Genomic DNA, 19,337 nt, shown 5'->3' with positions numbered 1-19,337 from the left:
ACATTTCCCTGAGTAGACAGATAACCTTTGTTAATCCATTTGATCCTGACTGTCTCTACAAACAACAATAACTTGTTATAAAAGCAAAATACTGCGGATGCTGGAAATCTGAAACAAAAACAAGAAATGCTGGAACCACTCAGCAGGTCTGGCAGCATCTGTGGAAAGAGAAGCAGAGTTAACGTTTCGGGTCAGTTCCGAAGAAGGGTCACTGACCCGAAACGTTAACTCTGCTTCTCTTTCCACAGATGCTGCCAGACCTGCTGAGTGATTGCAACAATAACTTGTTGCTGTTACATGTTGTTAAGGAAAGATTATGATCTTTATCTTTCACTTGTCATTGCTGATTCATTATGGCATAAGAAGTGTTATTATGAATAAGGCCCCCCAGAAATGAGACAATTCCTTCAAAAACACTCGGTCATTATTTGGACTGTAAGTAATCACCCTCTCCTCCATTTTCTCATTTCCTATCTCAGAATTGCCTTGGCTATCTTGTTTCACAGCTTGGCCACAAAAGTAAGTCAACAGGACGAGTTACACATCCTACACATTCAGCAAAAGCTAAAAAGCCCAGTCAGCAAAATTGTACCCTGAGGCAGCAAACACTAAAACACCCTGGAAATGGACAACTTTGACCATTTCATTATTTCTATCTACATTACAAATTTACAAGCTATCTATAAGTAAAAAGAAACCAAAAACTTTAGTCATATGAAATTAAACTTAGATACATATGTACACACAACTAGAGTAACTTACAAGTGCAGTAACCCACTACACCATCCAGCCCTCTCGACTGAGCTTTTTGATTGCACCATTAAGTGCTTTGTCACCAGGTAAAGCAGACAGCAACAACAGACAGTGACTTGGTTAGAAACTCCTCATGGTCAACCTTGCTACTAGATTTAGACAGTAAAGTCCTGTTCTAATGAAAGGCCACAGACCTGAAATGTTAGCTCTGTTTCTCTCTACACAGATGCTGCCAGAGCTGCTGAGTATTTCCAGCATTTTCTGTTTTTATTCCCATTCTTATAGTCTGCGCAAATCCCCCTGCTGTAAAATTCAACATGTTCAATAGTCCCACCAGTTTCAACTTTAGAAACTGTACATACTCCCTCTCATCACTTAAACCATGGGTAATGTGTCCAGCACTTGCGTCTCTCACTGCAAAGCCGTGTTTAGATAATGAAAGCTTTTGTACCTGTGTATGAGTATAAAAGGGTAATAATCAAAAAGCTAACCTCTTGGCGACATCCAAGGCTGGCAGACAGATGGGTGATATATATTTGGTGAAAACTGTGGGTTTCTTCAAATGCAACAATGCAATGTCACGGTCAAGGTTTTCTCTCCAATCATATTTGGAATGAACAATAATTTTGTCGATTGCAAAGATTTTTTCTGTTGCTTTCTCGTACCTGAAAGATAAAGGAACCAAGAACAACAAATATTAAGGGCACAAAGAGAAAGAAAGGGTGAATAACAAGAAGGGAAGAAGTGACAGGAAAGAGAAAATAAGCAAGGCTGAAAGGAAACCACAAAAGAAATAAGAAAACATTGGCAGTAAGGCAACTAAGAAAGATTAGGAAATAAGGAGCAATTGAAAAAAAGCAATTCTGTTTACACTGAGCATACTTGGTTCATCTTTCCACACTTTCCTATTCTTTATGCCCTGAACTCTGCTACCAGCTTCAAATCAAAGACAGGACTGTGAACTACTATGTATTGGACTGCGTCTGAGAGACAGTATTGTTTTTAATATCCTGCTGCCCAGGTCTCAGCAGAGTTACTCAAGTGTGCAGCTCTCCCTGGACTATGTCTGAATTTCCCAATGGGTCTCCATGTGCGTAGTTGCAAAGCAAATCCCAGGCTACGGTGAATGGTCATACGGACTATGACTGTTTGAACAATGCACTTTCAAGGACTGCTCGAGGTAGAGATTGGTATGAGTTGCAGCTATTTTTTGTGTGTAAAACTTGCATAAAATAAATTAATTCAGCAGTGAGGCAGGCTGCGTTCAATCTGTATAGGAGTTGATCCCACAATTAGGTTTGTAGAGTCTGTTTTTGGATGTCTCGGGCAGATATTTAAAACAGCCAATAAGCACATTAACAATATGTTAATGAGGGCCCCAAGCCTGCTGAAGGACCCCTTCCCAAAATTGGGCACTCTGAACAGAGCCTGCACCAGGCCTGCTAAGGTCAGTATAACCAGGTTTACGTATCACCTAATTAGCAGTCTTTCAAGGGACAGATGGAAAATAACACCAGAAAAGTAAGCTTTTTGAATAACTCTTACCTGAATCTGGAGCCAAGAGGAGCAAGAATGCTCCTCTGGTCTCCATAGCAGTTCTGAAAACTGGTGCCCACCTGGCCTGCTCCCATTTGCCTTCTCCATGCCAATTGCCTGCCCCCTCCTGACTTCCTCCACACTCCCATTCACTTCCTGGCTTCCATTTGCCTTTGTCCTCCTGCTTGCCACCCCTATCCGACGTTTCCTCTGAACTACACAGGTGCATGGCCGTACAGGAAACTGGAATGCACTGCACAGGGAACAAACAGGCTGTGCACAAGCAGCAGTCCCTTTAAGATGTTTGCATGGGCAGCCACGCAATAATCTTAAAGGGACCACACAGTGCAACAAACAGGCCGCACACTGTCATGCCGTTCTTTGTGTTATCTTAAGCAACACAATGAAGTACATGAATTCCAGTTTCTTGAAGATCTCAAGCAGGTTTATTAACAGCTAAAACTAATAGATACAATGCAGAGCAAACTATATACAGAACCTTTGTCCAGGGTGTTGCAATGCAGAGTGACTCTGGCTTCCAGTCAAAAGACTACATCCTGGTATTTAGCTCATTAGCATACTGAGTTCTTAAAGGAGTATCACTCTTAAAGCGATAATACACCATCCCCTTTTTTTCCAAAAATAAATCTCTTACACTACAAGTAAAACACATAAAATTGGATAATATCAAAATTAGTTACAAAGGGAGAGAGATTATAAAATTTACAAGTATGAAGATAGGGATTGTAAAATTTACGAGTGCAGAAGCTTAAGAGTCCATATATCGTTTTGGTGGTTTGACAACTCTTCCAGATCTTGTTACGTATAGCCTTCTGGGGATGTGGATTTCACCCTTGGCTGTTCTTGGTTTGCAGACGTGTTGTTAGTGTGTTGGTTGTTGTCCTGTTGTTCTGTCACACCCTCATTGTCAGAGTCTGTTCTTCTGAGTCCGCTGTCTACAATTGGAGTACTACACGTTTTTCTTAATTGGCTTCAGTTCCCCCTCAACACTGTTCTGTTAGACATTGTAATCTCATAAGAACAAACAAAGAACAAAGAACAAAGAACAGTACAGCACAGGAACAGGCCATTCGGCCCTCCAAGCATGCGCCGATCTTGATGCCTGCCTAAACTAACACCTTCTGCACTTCCGGGGCCCATATCCCTCTATTCCCTTCCTATTCATATATTTGTCAAGATGTCTCTTAAACGTCGCTATCGTATCTGCTTCCATCACCTCCCCTGGCAGCAAGTTCCAGGCACTCACCACCCTCTGTGTAAAAAACTTGCCTCGCACATCTCCTCTAAACTTTGCCCCTCGCACCTTAAACCTATGTCCCCTAGTAACTGACTCTTCCACCCTGGGAAAAAGCTTCTGACTATCCACTCTGTCCATGCTGCTCATAACTTTGTAAACCTCTATCATGTCGCCCCTCCACCTCCGTCGTTCCAGTGAAAACAATCCAAGTTTTTCCAACCTCTCCTCATAGCTAATGCCCTCCAGACCAGGCAACATCCTGGTAAACCTCTTCTGTACCCTCTCCAAAGCCTCCACATCCTTCTGGTAGTGTGGCGACCAGAATTGCACGCAATATTCTAAGTGTGGCCTAACTAAAGTTCTGTACAGCTGCAGCATGACTTGCCTATTTTTATACTCTATGCCCCGACTGATGAAGGCAAGCATGCCGTATGCCTTCTTGACTACCTTATCCATCTGCGTTGCCACTTTCAGTGACCTGTGGGCCTGTACGCCCAGATCTCTCTGCCTGTCAATACTCCTGAGGGTTCTGCCATTTACTGTATACCTCCCACCTGCATTAGACCTTCCAAAATGCATTACCTCACATTTGTCCAGATTAAACTCCATCTGCCATTTCTCCGCCCAAGTCTCCAACCGATCTATATCCTGCGGTATCCTCTGACAATCCTCATCATTATCCGCAACTCCACCAACCTTTGTGTCGTCCGCAAACTTACTAATCAGACCAGCTACATTTTCCTCCAAATCATTTATATATACTACAAACAGCAAAGGTCCCAGCACTGATCCCTGCGGAACACCACGAGTCACATCCCTCCATTCAGAAAAACACCCATCCACTGATACCCTCTGTCTTCTATGACTGAGCCAGTTCTGTATCCATCTTGCCAGCTCACCTCTGATCCCGTGTGTCTTCACCTTTTGTACCAGTCTGCCATGCGGGACCTTGTCAAAGGCTTTACTAAAGTCCATATAGATAACATCCACTGCCCTTCTTTCATCAATCATCTTCGTCACTTCCTCAAAAAACTCAATCAAATTAGTAAGACACGACCTCCCCTTCACAAAACCATGCTGTCTCTCGCTAATAAGTTTGTTTGTTTCCAAATGGGCGTAAATCCTGTCCCGAATAATCCACTCCAATAATTTCCCTACCACTGACGTAAGGCTCACCGGCCTATAATTTCCTGGATTATCCTTGCTACCCTTCTTAAACAAAGGCACAACATTGGCTAGTCTCCAGTCCTCTGGGACCTCACCTGTAGCCAATGTGGATCCAAAGATTTCTGTCAAGGCCCCAGCAATTTCTTCCCTTGCCTCCCTCAGTATTCTAGGGTAGATCCCATCAGGCCCTGGGGACTTATCTACCTTAATGCTTTGCAAGACACCCAACACCTCCTCCTTTTTGATAATGAGATGACTGAGACTATCTGCACTCCCTTCCCTAGGCTCATCATCCACCAAGTCCTTCTCTTTGGTGAATACTGATGCAAAGTACTCATTTAGCACCTCACCCATTTCCTCTGTCCTTGAGTGGGCCAACCCTTTCCCTGGTTACCCTCTTGCTCTTTATATATGTATAAAAAGCCTTGGGATTTTCCTTAATTCTGTTTGCCAATGACTTTTCATGACCCCTTTTAGCCCTCCTAACTCCTTGCTTAAGTTCCTTCCTCGAGTTTTTATATCCCTCAAGTGCTTCATCTGTTCCTAGCCTTCCAGCCCTTACAAATGCTTCCTTTTTCTTTTTGACAAGGCTCACAATATCCCATGTTATCCAAGCTTCCCGAAACTTGCCAAACTTGTCTTTCTTACTCACAGGAACATGCTGGTCCTGGATTCTAATCAGCTGACGTTTGAAAGACTCCCACATGTCAGATGTTGATTTACCCTCAAGACCTAGCCTCACTGCACACTTTGGATACCTCTGCGGGTAACCATGTTCTCAATGTGGGGTGTTTGCCCCTGACCTTTTGCCCTACGTGTAGTTGAGGTAGTTCCGCCCCTGCATGTCGGTTATGCACCATCTTCATTCTCCCTTGTTTTTCGAGTAGTGTCTCCTGCATCTCCGAGAATTTGGACAGATGATGGCTTGGCAGAATCATTCCCACTTGCCTTCCAAACATGATCTCTGCTGGTGACGGTCAGCTCATAAACATCGGTATAGCTCTGAGGTATAACATGGCAACACGAAAATTTAGTTTCATTGTCCTACACTAAACCATACATTCGGCAAAACCGTTAGATCTTGGGTAATGTGGTGAGGACATCACATGGTTTACGCCCCATTTGGCACACATATACCTGAAAGGTCTGCCCATATACAGTGGCCCATTGTCAGAAATAATTTCTTCAGGTGCACTGAATAGACTGATTTTGGCACTCAATGAGTCTGCAACGCTCATGCTTGAAGTGTCTTTTACCTTTCTGACAATTGGAAACATGGAGAAATAATCAGTGACTAAGATAAAGTTGTCTCCATTAACAGTAAATAGATCAGTGGCAATTTTGGACCAAGGGACTGATGGTATCTCGTGAGGGTATAGAGGTTCTTCATGATGTTGTGGCTGGTAGCTCTGGCATTCCTCACACATCCTCACTAACTTTTCGATGTCACCGCTGATCCCTGGCCAATAAACAGTCTCGTGCCAGTCGTCTTGTTCGCTCTATACCCATATGGCCTTGGCAAAGTTGTGACAAGATATCCTGTTGTAGAGCTTTGGGCACAATTACTTGTTTTCCCTTGAAGGTGATGCCTCCCGAGATACCAAGTTCATATCTATAAGGCCAAAAGCATCTGAGAGTTTCTGGCACCTCTTTTACCATATCAGGCCAACCTTCTATGATGACTCTCCACATTGCTTTCAGTTGTGGATCATTGGCTGTTTCTGATTTTAGTTAGTCACATTTGTGCTGACCAAAATGCAATGAATCGATTTTGAGTGCATCTTCCATCTCAATGTCCATGCTGTCTACTTGTAGATCCAGTGGAACTTCTTCATTCTTGTTCAGATTTGGCAATCTGCTCAGCGTATCCAAGGTGACCAGTAGCAGATGTCGAAGTCGTACCCCTGTACTTTCACTAAGAGTCGCTGTAGTCAAGGAGGTGCGCTTGTCAATGGCTCGCGCCAGACTATCTCCATTGGTTTATGATCCATTTCCACAGTGAACTGCTTATCCAACAGGTATGTGTGAAACCTTGTGATCCCAAACACCTCTATGTTTGAGTAATTGGATTGTGCAGAGGATAAACATTTGGACCCAAATGCAGCTGGTTTGTCATCCTGCAGGATGCATGCTCCTAGCCCTTTCTGTGAGGCCTCGACTTCCAGGATTGTCTTCTTCCTTGGGTCGTAGTACTTCAGGGTACAGGTTTCTGCTGACAATGCTTGTTTGAGAGACTCAGACATATGCTGATGGTCCTCCAACCATACATATGATACGCGTTTCTTTAAGAGCTCTCTCAGCAATGATGTTTTGTCAGAAAAATTTGGAATGTATGGTGCCAAGAAGTTGAAAAATCCAAGGCATCTCTGTAGATCTTCTTTGACTTGTGGAGTAGGCATATGCCTTACATCTTTGATTTTATCTAGGTCAGGACAGATCTGCAACCTGAATAGATGGAGCCAAAGAAATTGATCTGACTTACATTCACCTGGTACTTCTTGCTGTTAAAAACGAGCCCTTTGTAACGAGCTACTGCCATCAGTAAATGAAGATTTTGATCATGCTCTTCTTTGGTTTTGCCCATCACTTCAATATCATCAGCAACACATACGTCCAGGTACGTTTTCTGTAATTCTGTCCATATGCTGCTGAAACAGATCTTGACTGACAGATGAGCCGAAGGGTAGTCTCTGGAAGCAATATTTTTCAAATAGTGTTCTGAAGGTGGTGACTTCCTGAGATTCCTTAGCTAGTTGTACCGACCAATATCCATGTTTAGCATCCAACTTGGAAAAGAATTTGGTTCTTGTGAACTTGGGATTCAATTCCTCTAGTGTTGGAATCTTGTGGGGGCATCTCTTTAGGGAGAGGTTTAGACGCCTCGGACCTAGACATACCCTGATTGCTCCATCCTTCTTCAGAACGTACGTGATTGAGCTGCAGCAGTCTGTGTGATGATGCACACGACAGATGATGCCTTGCATTCCATGTCATCTAACTCGCGCTTAAGCTTTTCTTGTATATGCACGCTGCACTTTCTGGGAGGGTCAATTGATGGAATTGCATCTTCTCTGAGGTGCAGTACGGCATCACGTTTGAAATCTCCTATGGCTTTAAACCTGGCTGGATACATTTGTTGTAAGTCCTGGATTGACTCAATGCAAGTACCCTTGGTCTCTTCTGCTGTAATGGGTACCTCGGTGATCTTGTGGATAGTCACAATGTTGAGGTCCGTACACGCTGGGAGTTCTGCCACTGCTGGTCCACTTGTGTCTACCAGGTAAAATATTCATGGTTTCCATGCCGACTTGCCATAGCTGCATTGTATTGTTAGTGTGCCACTGCAAGGGTTGGGTGAACATAGGAGCAGGGGTAGGCCATTCAGCCCTTCGAACCTGCTCCACTATTCTAGATCATGGCTGATTGTCTACCTCAATGCCATATTCCTGCACTCTCCCCATATCCCTTGAGGTCATTAGCAACGAGAAATCTATCGATTTCTGTCTGGAACTTACTCAGTGACTGAGCTTCCACCACCCTCTGGGACAGAGAATTCCAAAGATTCACCACCCTCTGAGTGAAGAAGTTCCTCCTCATCTCAGTCCTAAATGGCTTGTCAACATGGGCAAACATCCTTTCTGCATCTACTCTGTCTAACCCTGAAAGAATTTTGTAAGTTTCTATGAGATTCCTTCTCATTCTTCTAAACTCCAGAGAATACAGGCCCAGTCTCCTCAATCTCTCCTCATAGGAAAATCCCACCATCCCGGGAATCAGTCTGGTGAACCCCCACTACACTCCCTCTATGGCAACGGGACCAGAATTGTACACATTATTCCAGGTGTGGCCTCACCAATGCTCTACACAATTGAAGCAAGACCTCTTTGCTCCTGCAGTCAAATCATCTTGTGATAAAAGCTAACATATTGTTTGCCTTCCTAATTGCTTGCTGCACCTGCATGCTAGCTTATGAACAAGGACATCTAGGTCCCTTTGGACATCAACACTTTCCAAACTCTCACCATTTAAGAAATACTCTGCACCTCCATTCCTTCTAACAAAGTGAATAACCTCACACTTATCCACATTATATTCCATCTGCCATGTTCTTTCCCACTCACTCAGCCTGTCCAAATCCCCTTGAAGCCTCTTTGCATCCTCCTCACAACTCACATTCCCACCAAGTTTTGTGTCATCCGCAAACTTGGAAATATTAAAATTGGTCCCTACATCCAAATCATTGATAAATTGTGCACAGCTGGGGCCCAAGTACTGATCCTTGCAGTGGGTACCTCACTAGTCACAGCCTGCCAACCTGAGAATGACCCATCTATTCCTACTCTCTGTTTTCTGTCTGTTACCCAATCCTCAATCCAGGCTAGTATATTACTCCCAATCCCATGCACTTTAGTTTTACTTACTAACCTCCTGTGTGGGACTTTATCAAAAGCCTTTTGAAAGTTCAAATACACCACACTCACTGGTTCCCCCATATACACTCTGCTAGTAACATCCTCAAAAAACTCTAACTAGTTTGTCAAACATGATTTCCCTTCATGTATCCATGTTGACTCTGCCCAATCAGACCATTATTTTCCAAGTGTCCAGTAATCACATCCTTTGTAATAGATTCTAGTAGTTTCTCTATGACCGACGTCAGGCTAACAGGTCTGTATTTTCCCGTTTTCTTTCTCCCTCCTTTCTTAAACAGTGGGGTTACATTTGCAACCTTCCAATCTTCAGGCAACATTACAGAATTTATAGAATTTTGAAAGATAATCACGAATGCATCCACTATCTCTCTCGCCACCTCTTTCAACACTCTAGGGTGAAAATCATCAGGTCCCAGGGATTTGTCAACTTTCAGTCCCATTAATTTCTCCAATACTATTGTTTTATTAATCCCAATTTCTTTCAGTTCCTCATGCTCACTAGACCTTTGGATCTCAAATTATTTCAGGAAGATTTCATGTATTTTCCTCAGTGAAGACAGACACAAAGAAATTATTTAGCTTCTCTGCCATTTCTCTATCCCCATTATAAATCCTCCTGTCTCTGCCTGTAATGGACCCACGTTTGTCTTTGCTTATTTTTTCCTTTTTACATACCTATAGAAGCTTTTACAATCCGTATTTATATTTCTTGCTAGTTTACATTCATATTCTATGCTCTCTTTCTTTATCAATTTCTTGGTCCTCCTTTGCTGCATCCTAAAATTCTCCCAATGACTTTTTTTTGGCAACTTTATTAGCCTCCCCCTTTGATCTAATGCTATCTTTAATGTCCTTTGTTAGTCACAGCTGACTCACTTTCCCTATTGGGTTCATTTGCCTTGAAGGAATGTACGCTTTTTAAAAACCATGCATTAATTCTTTAAATACTAGCCAGTGCCTATCTACCGTCAAACTTTTTAATGTATTTTGCCAATCCACCACGGCCAACTTGCTCCTCATACCTTCATAATTGCCCTTGTTTAGGTGTAAAACCCGAGCTTCAGATTGAACTACATCTTTTTCAAACTTAATGGAAAATTCTATCATGCTACGGTCACTTTTCCCTCAAGGTTCCTTTACCACTGGATAATTACTTAGCCCTTTCTCATTGCATAATACTAGATCCAAAATAGCTTTTTCCCTAATTGGTTCCTTCGCCTATTGCTCCAGAAAACCACCTTGGACATATTCTAGGAATTCTTCCACAGCATTGGTGCTCATTAGATTTACCTAGTCTACATGTAGATTGAAATCATCCATGATTACTGCATTGTCCTTGCTACATGCACTTCTAATTTCCTGATTTATAACATGCCCTACAGTACCTCTACATTTTGGTGGCCTGTAAACCACTCCTACCAATAATTGTTGCCCCTTGCTGTTTCTTAGTTCCACCCAAACAGATTCTGTTCTTCTGATCGAAGATCCTCTCTCACCAATGCACTGATCTCATCCCCTATTATCAGGACTACCTCACCTCCGTTTCCTTTTTGCCTGTCCTTCCTAAATGTCGAATATCCTTTAATATTCAGTTCCCAGTCTTGGTCCCCCTGCAACCATGTCTCCATAATGACAATGAAATCATACCATTTACTTCTACTTGCACCATCAACTCACCTACCTTGTTGCAAAAGCTACGTGCATTCAGATACAGTGCCTTTAATTCTGCCTTTTTAACACTATTTGGTATTTTAACCCTGGTTGGTTCTAGCATTTGTTTCTGCTGCTTTCCACTTTCATTCACAGCTTCCATAAACAGCTTTTTTTTTTCTCCTATCTGAATTCTCTTGCAGGTTCCCAACCCCCTGACAAGCTGATTGAAACCCCCAATAGCACTAGCAAATGTCCCCGTGAGGATATTAGTTCCAGTCCTATCTATCTGTCTATCTTGTATGGTCCAACCTGCCCCAGAACCAGTCCCAATGCCCTAGGAATCTAAAGCCCTCCATCCTATACCATTTTTCCAGCCACATGTTCATTCGCTCAATCTTCCTATTTCTATACTCATTAGCATGTGGTACTGGGAGTAATCCTGAGATTACTGCCTTAGATGTCCTGCTTTTCAATCTCCTGCCTAAATTCCTAAATTCTGCTTTCAGGACCTCATCCGTCTTTCTACCTCTGGCGTTGGCGCCAATGTAGACCACGCCTTCTGGCTGTTAACCCTCCCCTGAAAGAATGTCCTGCAGCCGTTCCATGGCATCCTTGACCCTGGCACCAGGGAGCCAACATACTATCCTGGAGTCATGTCTACGGCCACAGAAATGCCTGTCTGTTTCCCTAACTATTGAATCGCCTACCATTATTGCCCTTCCACTCTTCTTAATCCCCGACCTGTGCAACAGAGCCACTTGTGGTGCCACAAACTTGGATCTTGCTACATTCCTCTGACGAACCATCACCATCACTAATAACTAAAACAGAAAACTGGTTAGTGAGTGAGATAGACTCAGAGAACTCCTGCACTACCTGCCTGGTCTTTCTGTACTACCTAGCGATCGCCCATTTCCTCTCTGCCTGCCCGCGCTTAATCTATGGTGTGACCACTTTGTTAAACATGCTATCCACGTAGTTTTCAGCTTCGCAGATGCACCACAGTGTCTCCGACCTCCACTCGAGTTCCAAAATGCGGAGCTCAAGTTTTTGCAGCTGGAGACACTTCCTGCACATGTGATCATCTCGGCCACGTGAAGTATCCACACCTCCCCGCATGTCACAGGATGGGCATTCCGCACAGCCGAGCTGTCCTGCCATGCCTTAAGCTTGCTTTCAGATTATTTAGTTTAAACTGAAGACTAGAAAGTAGAAAGTAAAATTACTCACCAATAAACCCCTTCTGTGTATATAAGGTAGGTACTTAAGAGTTCAAGAACAAAGAACTTTTCCTTTTTTTCTATCTTTTTATAATAATCCAATTAATCCACCTTTCCTAAAAGTATTGAATGTATCAAGCTCTTTACAAACAGACACTTGCACAAGATACTCACCAACCAATCAGCTTATGACTTTGCTGTGACATCACAGATTGTTTCTAACTCAGCGGGCACTGATTCCAAGGAGCTCTCCATGTGTGCCTCTCCAAGGTAAGTGTGGGCCTCAAGCCTTGCTCCCAATTTATAGTCTCCTGCTCCAGGCTGTTTCCTCACAGGTCCAATGCCTTTCCGACTCACAAGTAAATGGTGACCTATTGTAGGCAGTTAACTTTGCAGTTGTCGGTTGTACCATTAATTTCCAACAATCCAGGTACATATCTTTCAGGATGCAGACTGGTAGGATATTTGCACTGGCTGCTGTGTCAATCTTAGTCCTGAGCGTGTGCTTGCCAATTTTCTTTGGGCACAAGATATTAATAGTAGCAGAAGCTTCTAGTTGTTTGACTTCATCAATGTGTCAGGTTCACAATGTGAAACACCTGCTCGTCTTCTGGCTGGGAATCACTCCACTCTGTGTCTTGTCTCAGTTCAATTTCGCTGTGGACTTTGTGTATTGGCTTGCGTTTACCCAGGTCTCTGGCACTCTCCTTGTTGCTGTTGCCATGCTGTTGTGCCTGTCTTCTGTTTGTTTGTGTCCTATTGTGACTGTGTCTTTGGAGCCAGGTTTCTTGCATAGGCAGGCCCAGTGACCTTTTGCGCTGCACACCTTGCACAGGTCTTGGAATGCAGGACAGCTTCGCAGTGAGTGGGACAAACCACACTTACCACACAACTTGATTACTTTTTGTGACCTGGTTACTATGCTGATACTGTCAGCTGCACATAGTGCTTGCAGATGCTGTTGTCCATCTATAATGGCTTCGTAATACTTGCCATCTCCTAGCAGCGTATAAATGCTGTGGCTTTTCTTTTTTCGCCAAGAGGTCTTTTTGAAATGCTTCAATAGCTGTTGAGACACTCATCAGCTTTATTATTTGCTCTGACAGTTCAGTTTCTGAAAAATTGCATTCGTTGCCCTTACTAAGGCATCTACTGACAAATTGATCTGTTGATTCCTCTGGCTGTTGCCTGTAGGACAACAATTCCAGGTGATGAATTCTAAAATTCACTCTTACCCAAAGCTGATGATATAGCACTTTCCATATCTTTGTGGGATGTTCCTGGTCCTCTTCAGATAAGCCAGAGGTATTGGACTCTGTATAACCCCTCATTTCCAACTGCTATCAGTATTTTCACAGCCTGCTTCTCTGGTTCTGCAACATCTTGGTTTATGAAGCTTAACTGCATTCCTTGTTTAAAAAGTTTGAACTTTTGCTGTTTGTAGTGTACATTTAGATGAGAAAATAGGAGCTACCAGCAGTAAATTTGCAGATGACACGAAAATTTGTGGTGTCGTAAATAGTGAGGAGGAAAGTCTTAGATTACAGGATGATATAGATAGGCCGGTAAGATGGGCAGAGCAGTGACAAATGGAATTTAATCCTGAAAAGTGTGAGGTGATGCACTTTGGGAGGACTAACAAGTCAAGGGAATATACAATGGATGGTAGAACCAATCAGAGAGTCAGAGGGACCTTGACGTCCATAGATCACTGAAGGCACAGGTAGATAAGGTGGTTCGGAAGGCATATGGGATACCTGCCTTTATTGGCAGAGGCATAGAATATAAGAGCAGGGAAGTTATGATGGAGCTGTACGAAATGCTAGTTAGGCCACACCTGGAGTACTGTGTACGGTTCTGGTCCCAACACTATAGGAAGGATGTGATTGCACTGGAGAGGGTGCAGAGGAGATTCACCAGGATGTTGCCTGGGCTGGAGCATTTCAGCTATGAAGAGAGACTAGATAGGCTAGGATTTTCCTTCGAGCAGAGAAGGCTGAGGGGGGACCTGATTGAGGTATACAAAATTATGAGGGGCATAGATAGGGGAGATAGGAAGAAACGTTTTCCCTTAGCGGAGGTGTAAATAACCAGGGGGCATAGATTTAAGGTAAGGGGCAGGAGGTTTAGAGGGGATTTGAGGAAAAAAAATTTCACCCAGAGGATGGTTGGAATATGGAACACACTGCCTGAAGGGGTGGTAGAGGCAGGAACCCTCACAACATTTGAGAAGTATTTAGATGAGCACGTGAAATGCTATAGCATACAAGGCTATGGGCCAAGTGCTGGAAAATGGGATTATAATAGATAGGCTTGATGGCCGGCACAGACACAGTGGGCCAAAGGACCTGTTTCTGTGTTGTATAACTCTATGACTATATAACTCAGATAGGACATCAATGGCCTTCCAGTTCATGCTGAGAAATTTGATATCCATCCTTGTGCTGTTCTCTTGCCTTTTTTGGACACTATGGATATGTAAAGATGTATAAGGATACTCTGTGTGCACCTCCAGCAGTGTATCTGCTGTGCTTTCTGCTTTATATTTCACTTTGTTCAGGTCTGTGTTTGCCTTCAGCACTGTACTTATTATGACTTTGCCGTTTGTGGCTTAAAACTTGTTTTAAAACTTGTTCTACTGACTCGGCGCTGTTTCCAATTCCAGCCCGCTCTTTTTTTTCTTTGTTTGAATTTAGGCATTCTTTTCCTTTGTTCAGAGTGAGGCACATGACACCCTTGACATTTTAAATAGCACAGTCCCAACTCAGCTGGCAGCTTGCCCGGATTTGGCCAGCACAAATATATTCACTATTTGTGGAGTAAGCAAGCCCTATTTACTTCTGTTTTCTCTACTGCGGGAACTTCTGACTTCTGGTATTGCTTTTAAGTCTTGTTTGCCGTTTCACCTGTGGTCTTCAAGCTTGTATTTTGTCTTTTAAAGAAAGCAGTCACCGCTGTACATCACTGTTGCCACAATGTCATGCTTTTCTTTGTGCTATCTTAAGCAACACAATGAGGTACGTGGATTCCAGTTTCTTGAAGATGTCTAGAAGGTTTATTAACAGCTAAAACTAATACACACAATACAGAGCAAACTATATAAAGAATCTTTGTCCAGGGTGTTGCATTGCAGAGTGCCTATGGTTTCTGGTCAGAAGACTACATCCTGTTACTTAGCTCATTAGTATACTGAGTTCTTAAAGGGACATCACTCTTAAAGCAATAATACAACAGACTCAGCAAAGAGAAATTAGAGAGAACATTGCCCCCCCACCCAACTTGCTTTCCACTCCCAGTTATCTCAGCTTCTGGAATGCCTCCGTGCTCCCATTCACCTCCCACCTCCTGACCTCCTGATTGCCTCCCTCCTTGCAATTGCCCTGACCTCCAGCACCTCCCCAGTTGTCTTCTTCTGCCAAGATGTTTCCTATGCCCAGTTTGCAGGCCATCATAATACAATTTCTACCACCTGATGCCATAACACCCAATCCTGGATCAGTATGCCACTACTGGAAATGTCAACAAATGAACTGGTACTTTTCCTGCAGAATTTGCAGAAGTAGGGAGGAGCCAGCAGATGCTGGTTTTCATTAATCCAAAACTACTGGCCAGGAGCAGCTAAGAAACCTGAATCTGAGTCCCATTTGATCGATACGCTGGTTTCCAATGGGAAGTCATCTGTGGCTTAAGGGATGGAGCTTTAAGAAGTAGTTTTGATTTTCACTTGGCCTCCTCCACTTTCCCTGCAGTTTTGGTTTCCTTATCTGAGGAAGGATGTTCTTGCTATGGAGGGAGTGCAGCGAAGGTTCACCAGACTGATTCCTGGGATGGCAGGACTGATGTATGAAGAGAGATTGGGTTGATTAGGCTTGTATTCGCTAGAGTTTAGAAGAATGAAAGGGGATCTCATAGAAACCTAGAAAATTCTAACAGGACTGGACAGACTAGATGCAGGAAAGATGTTCCCAATGGCGGGGTCACAATCTAAGGATAAGGGGTAAGCCATTTAGAACTGAGATGAGGAGGGACTTCTTCACCCAGAGAGTGGTGAACCTGTGGAATTCTCTACTACAGAAAGCAGTTGAAGCCAAATCATTAAATATATTCAAGAAAGAGTTAGATATAGTTCTTAGGGCTAAAGGGATCAAGGGATAGGGGGAGAAAGCAGGAACAGGATACTGAGTTTGGACGATCAGCCATGATCATATTGAATGGCGGTGCAGGCTCGAAGGGCCGAATGGCCTACTCCTGCTCCTATTTTCTATGTTTCTATAACGCATGATCAGAGTAAGAAGAAAGGTTTGCATTTATATAGTGCCGTTCATAATGTCAGGACATGCCAAAGCACTTCACAGCCAATGAAGTACTTTTGAAATGTAGTCACAGTTGTAATGTAGGAAACATGGCAGCTAATTTGCACACAGCAAGCTCCCATAAACAGCAATGTGATAATGACCAGATAAGCTGTATTTATAGTGTTGGCTGAGGGATTAATATTGGCCAGGACACCAGGGAGAACTTCATTGAAAACTGTCGGCGAGACATTGGTCGTCTCAATTTCTCTGCCCCCCTCACTCACTCTAACCTGTCCCCCTCTGAACTTGAGGCACTCCGTTCTCTCAGGTCTAACCCCGACATGGTCATCAAACCTGCAGACAAGGGTGGTGCTGTTGTTGTATGGCGTACCGACCTCTACCTTGCAGAAGCTCAACGCCAACTCACAGACACCTCTTCCTACCTCCCTCTGGACCATGACCCCACCACCGAACATCAAGCCACCGTCCAAAGGACTGTCACTGACCTCATCTCCTCTGGAGATCTTCCCTCTACGGCTTCCAACCTCATAGTCCCACAACCCCGGACAGCCCGCTTCTACCTCCTTCCCAAAATCCACAAACGGGACTGTCCCGGCAGACCCATTGTGTCAGCCTGCTCCTGCCCCACTGAACTTATTTCTTCCTATCTTGACTATATCTTTTCTCCGCTGGTCCAGTCTCTTCCCACCTACATCCGTGACTCTTCTGACGCCCTACGTCATTTTGACAATTTCCAGTTTCCTGGCCCCAACCGCCTCCTCTTCACTATGGACGTCCAATCGCTCTACACCTCCATCCCCCACCAGGATGGTTTGAGGGCTCTCCGCTTCTTCCTGGAACAGAGGCCCAACCAGTCCCCATCCACCAACACCCTCCTCCGCCTGGCTGAACTTGTTCTCACATTGAACAACTTCTCCTTCAACTCCATGCACTTCCTTCAAGTAAAAGGTGTCGCTATGGGTACCCGCATGGGTCCTAGTTATGCCTGTCTTTTTGTGGGATATGTCGAGCATTCTTTGTTCCAGTCCTACTCAGGCCCCTTCCCCCAACTCTTTTTCCGGTACATTGATGACTGTATCGGTGCCGTTTCCTGCTCCCGCCCCGAACTAGAAAACTTTATCAACTTTGCTTCCAATTTCTACCCTTCTCTCACCTTTACATGGTCCATCTCTGACACTTCCCTTCCCTTCCTCGACTTCTCTGTCTCCATCTCTGGGGATAGGTTGTCTACCAATATCCATTATAAGCCCACTGACTCCCACAGCTACCTCGACTACACTTCTTCACACCCTACCTCCTGTAAGGACTCCATTCCATTCTCCCAGTTTCTCCGTCTCCGACGCATCTACTCTGATGATGCTACCTTCCATGGCGGTGCTTCTGATATGACCTCCTTTTTCCTCAACCGAGGATTTCCCCCCACTGTGGTTGACAGGGCCCTCAACCATGTCCGTCCCATTCCCCGCACCTCTACCCTCACCCCTTCCCCTCCCTCCCAGAACCGTGACAGGGTTCCCCTTGTCCTCACTTTTCATCCCACCAGCCTCCATATCCAAAGGATCATCCTCCGCCATTTTCGCCACCTCCAGCGTGATGCCACTACCAGTCGCATCTTCCCCTCCCCCTGTCAGCATTCCGAAGGGATCGTTCCCTCCGCGACACCCTGGTCCACTCCTCCATTACCCCCACCACCTCGTCCCCGTCCCAGGGCACCTTCCCCTGCAATCGCAGGAGGTGTAATACCTGCCCATTTACCTCCTCGCTCCTCACTATCCCAGGCCCCAAACACTCCTTTCAGGTGAAGCAGCGATTTACTTGTACTTCTTTCAATGTAGTATACTGTATTCGCTGCTCACAGTGTGGTCTCCTCTACATTGGGGAGACCAAGCGCAGACTGGGTGACCGCTTTGCGGAACATCTCCGCTCAGTCCGCAAGCAGGACCCTGAGCTTCCGGTTGCTTGCCATTTCAACACTCCCCCCTGCTCTCATGCTCACATCTCTGTCCTGGGATTGCTGCAGTGTTCCAGTGAACATCAACGCAAGCTCGAGGAACAGCATCTCATCTACCGATTAGGCACACTACAGCCTGCTGGACTGAACATTGAGTTCAATAATTTCAGAGCATGACAGCCCCCCATTTTACTTTCATTTTTAGTTATTTTTTCTTCCTTTTTTTTTACATTCCTTTTTACATTTTTTACAATCTTTTTTTGCATTTATTTCATTTCATCTTAGTTTGTTCAGTTGGCTTACCCACTGTTTTTTTCAGGTTGTTTTTCTTCAGGTTTGCACTTGCTGCTGTTCAATATTCAGTGTATTCACACCTATTCTGTACTAATGCTTTGTCTTTCAACACACCATTAACATATTGTTTGCCTTTGCTGCGTGACCTTATGGTCAGCTATGTGGCCTGGTCCAATCTGCACCTTCTCCTTTGTTATCTCTTGCCCCACCCCCACCTCACTTGTTTATAATCTGTGACTTTTCTAATATTTGTCAGTTCCGAAGAAGGGTCACTGACCCGAAACGTTAACTCTGCTTCTCTTTCCACAGATGCTGCCAGACCTGCTGAGTGATTCCAGCATTTCTTGTTTTTGTACCAGGGAGAACTTCCTTGCTCTTCTTTAAAATAGTGCCATGGGATCTCTTATGAGCACAATACAGTACTAACTAAAAGTGAGTTTGAACTTTGGTGTTTTTTGGCCTACCCAGCTCGTTTATGCTTCCCAAGACGGACAAAGATATCTTTCACATTGAAGTTCTTGCCCCATGGTGGATACAAGATACAGTGGGCTGCGGTAATAACCCACTGGTCACTCAACAGGCTGCCGCCACACACTAGCTGCTGGGGACTTCTTTGGAACAGCATGGCTTGCCTGTGAAAATAAAAGAGAATTTAAAAAAAAACTTTTAGACTGAAATACTGCCGGGAAACTATTACCTCAAATTGTTTGATCAGGGGCAAAGTCTTCCCTTCAGTAGGTGAATCCAGAACAAAGG

At 44.1% G+C, this 19,337-nt stretch overlaps 1 protein-coding gene across 1 annotated transcript in view; it reads right to left on the bottom strand.

Moving 5' to 3' along the window:
• The window catches only part of f2 (coagulation factor II (thrombin)), a 99,078-nt gene that overhangs the window by 21,429 nt on the left and 58,312 nt on the right, over positions 1-19,337 (bottom strand). The window contains exons 10-11 of the mRNA XM_068045941.1: positions 19,046-19,213; positions 1,245-1,418 (exon numbers count right to left, since the gene is read on the bottom strand). Of these exons, the coding sequence (XP_067902042.1) occupies positions 1,245-1,418; positions 19,046-19,213 (342 nt within the window). The remainder of the gene's footprint in view (positions 1-1,244; positions 1,419-19,045; positions 19,214-19,337) is intronic.

This window comes from Heterodontus francisci, chromosome 14, assembly GCF_036365525.1.
Source record: "Heterodontus francisci isolate sHetFra1 chromosome 14, sHetFra1.hap1, whole genome shotgun sequence".
Taxonomy (NCBI): domain Eukaryota; kingdom Metazoa; phylum Chordata; class Chondrichthyes; order Heterodontiformes; family Heterodontidae; genus Heterodontus; species Heterodontus francisci.
This window is presented reverse-complemented; position numbering and strand designations above follow the sequence as displayed.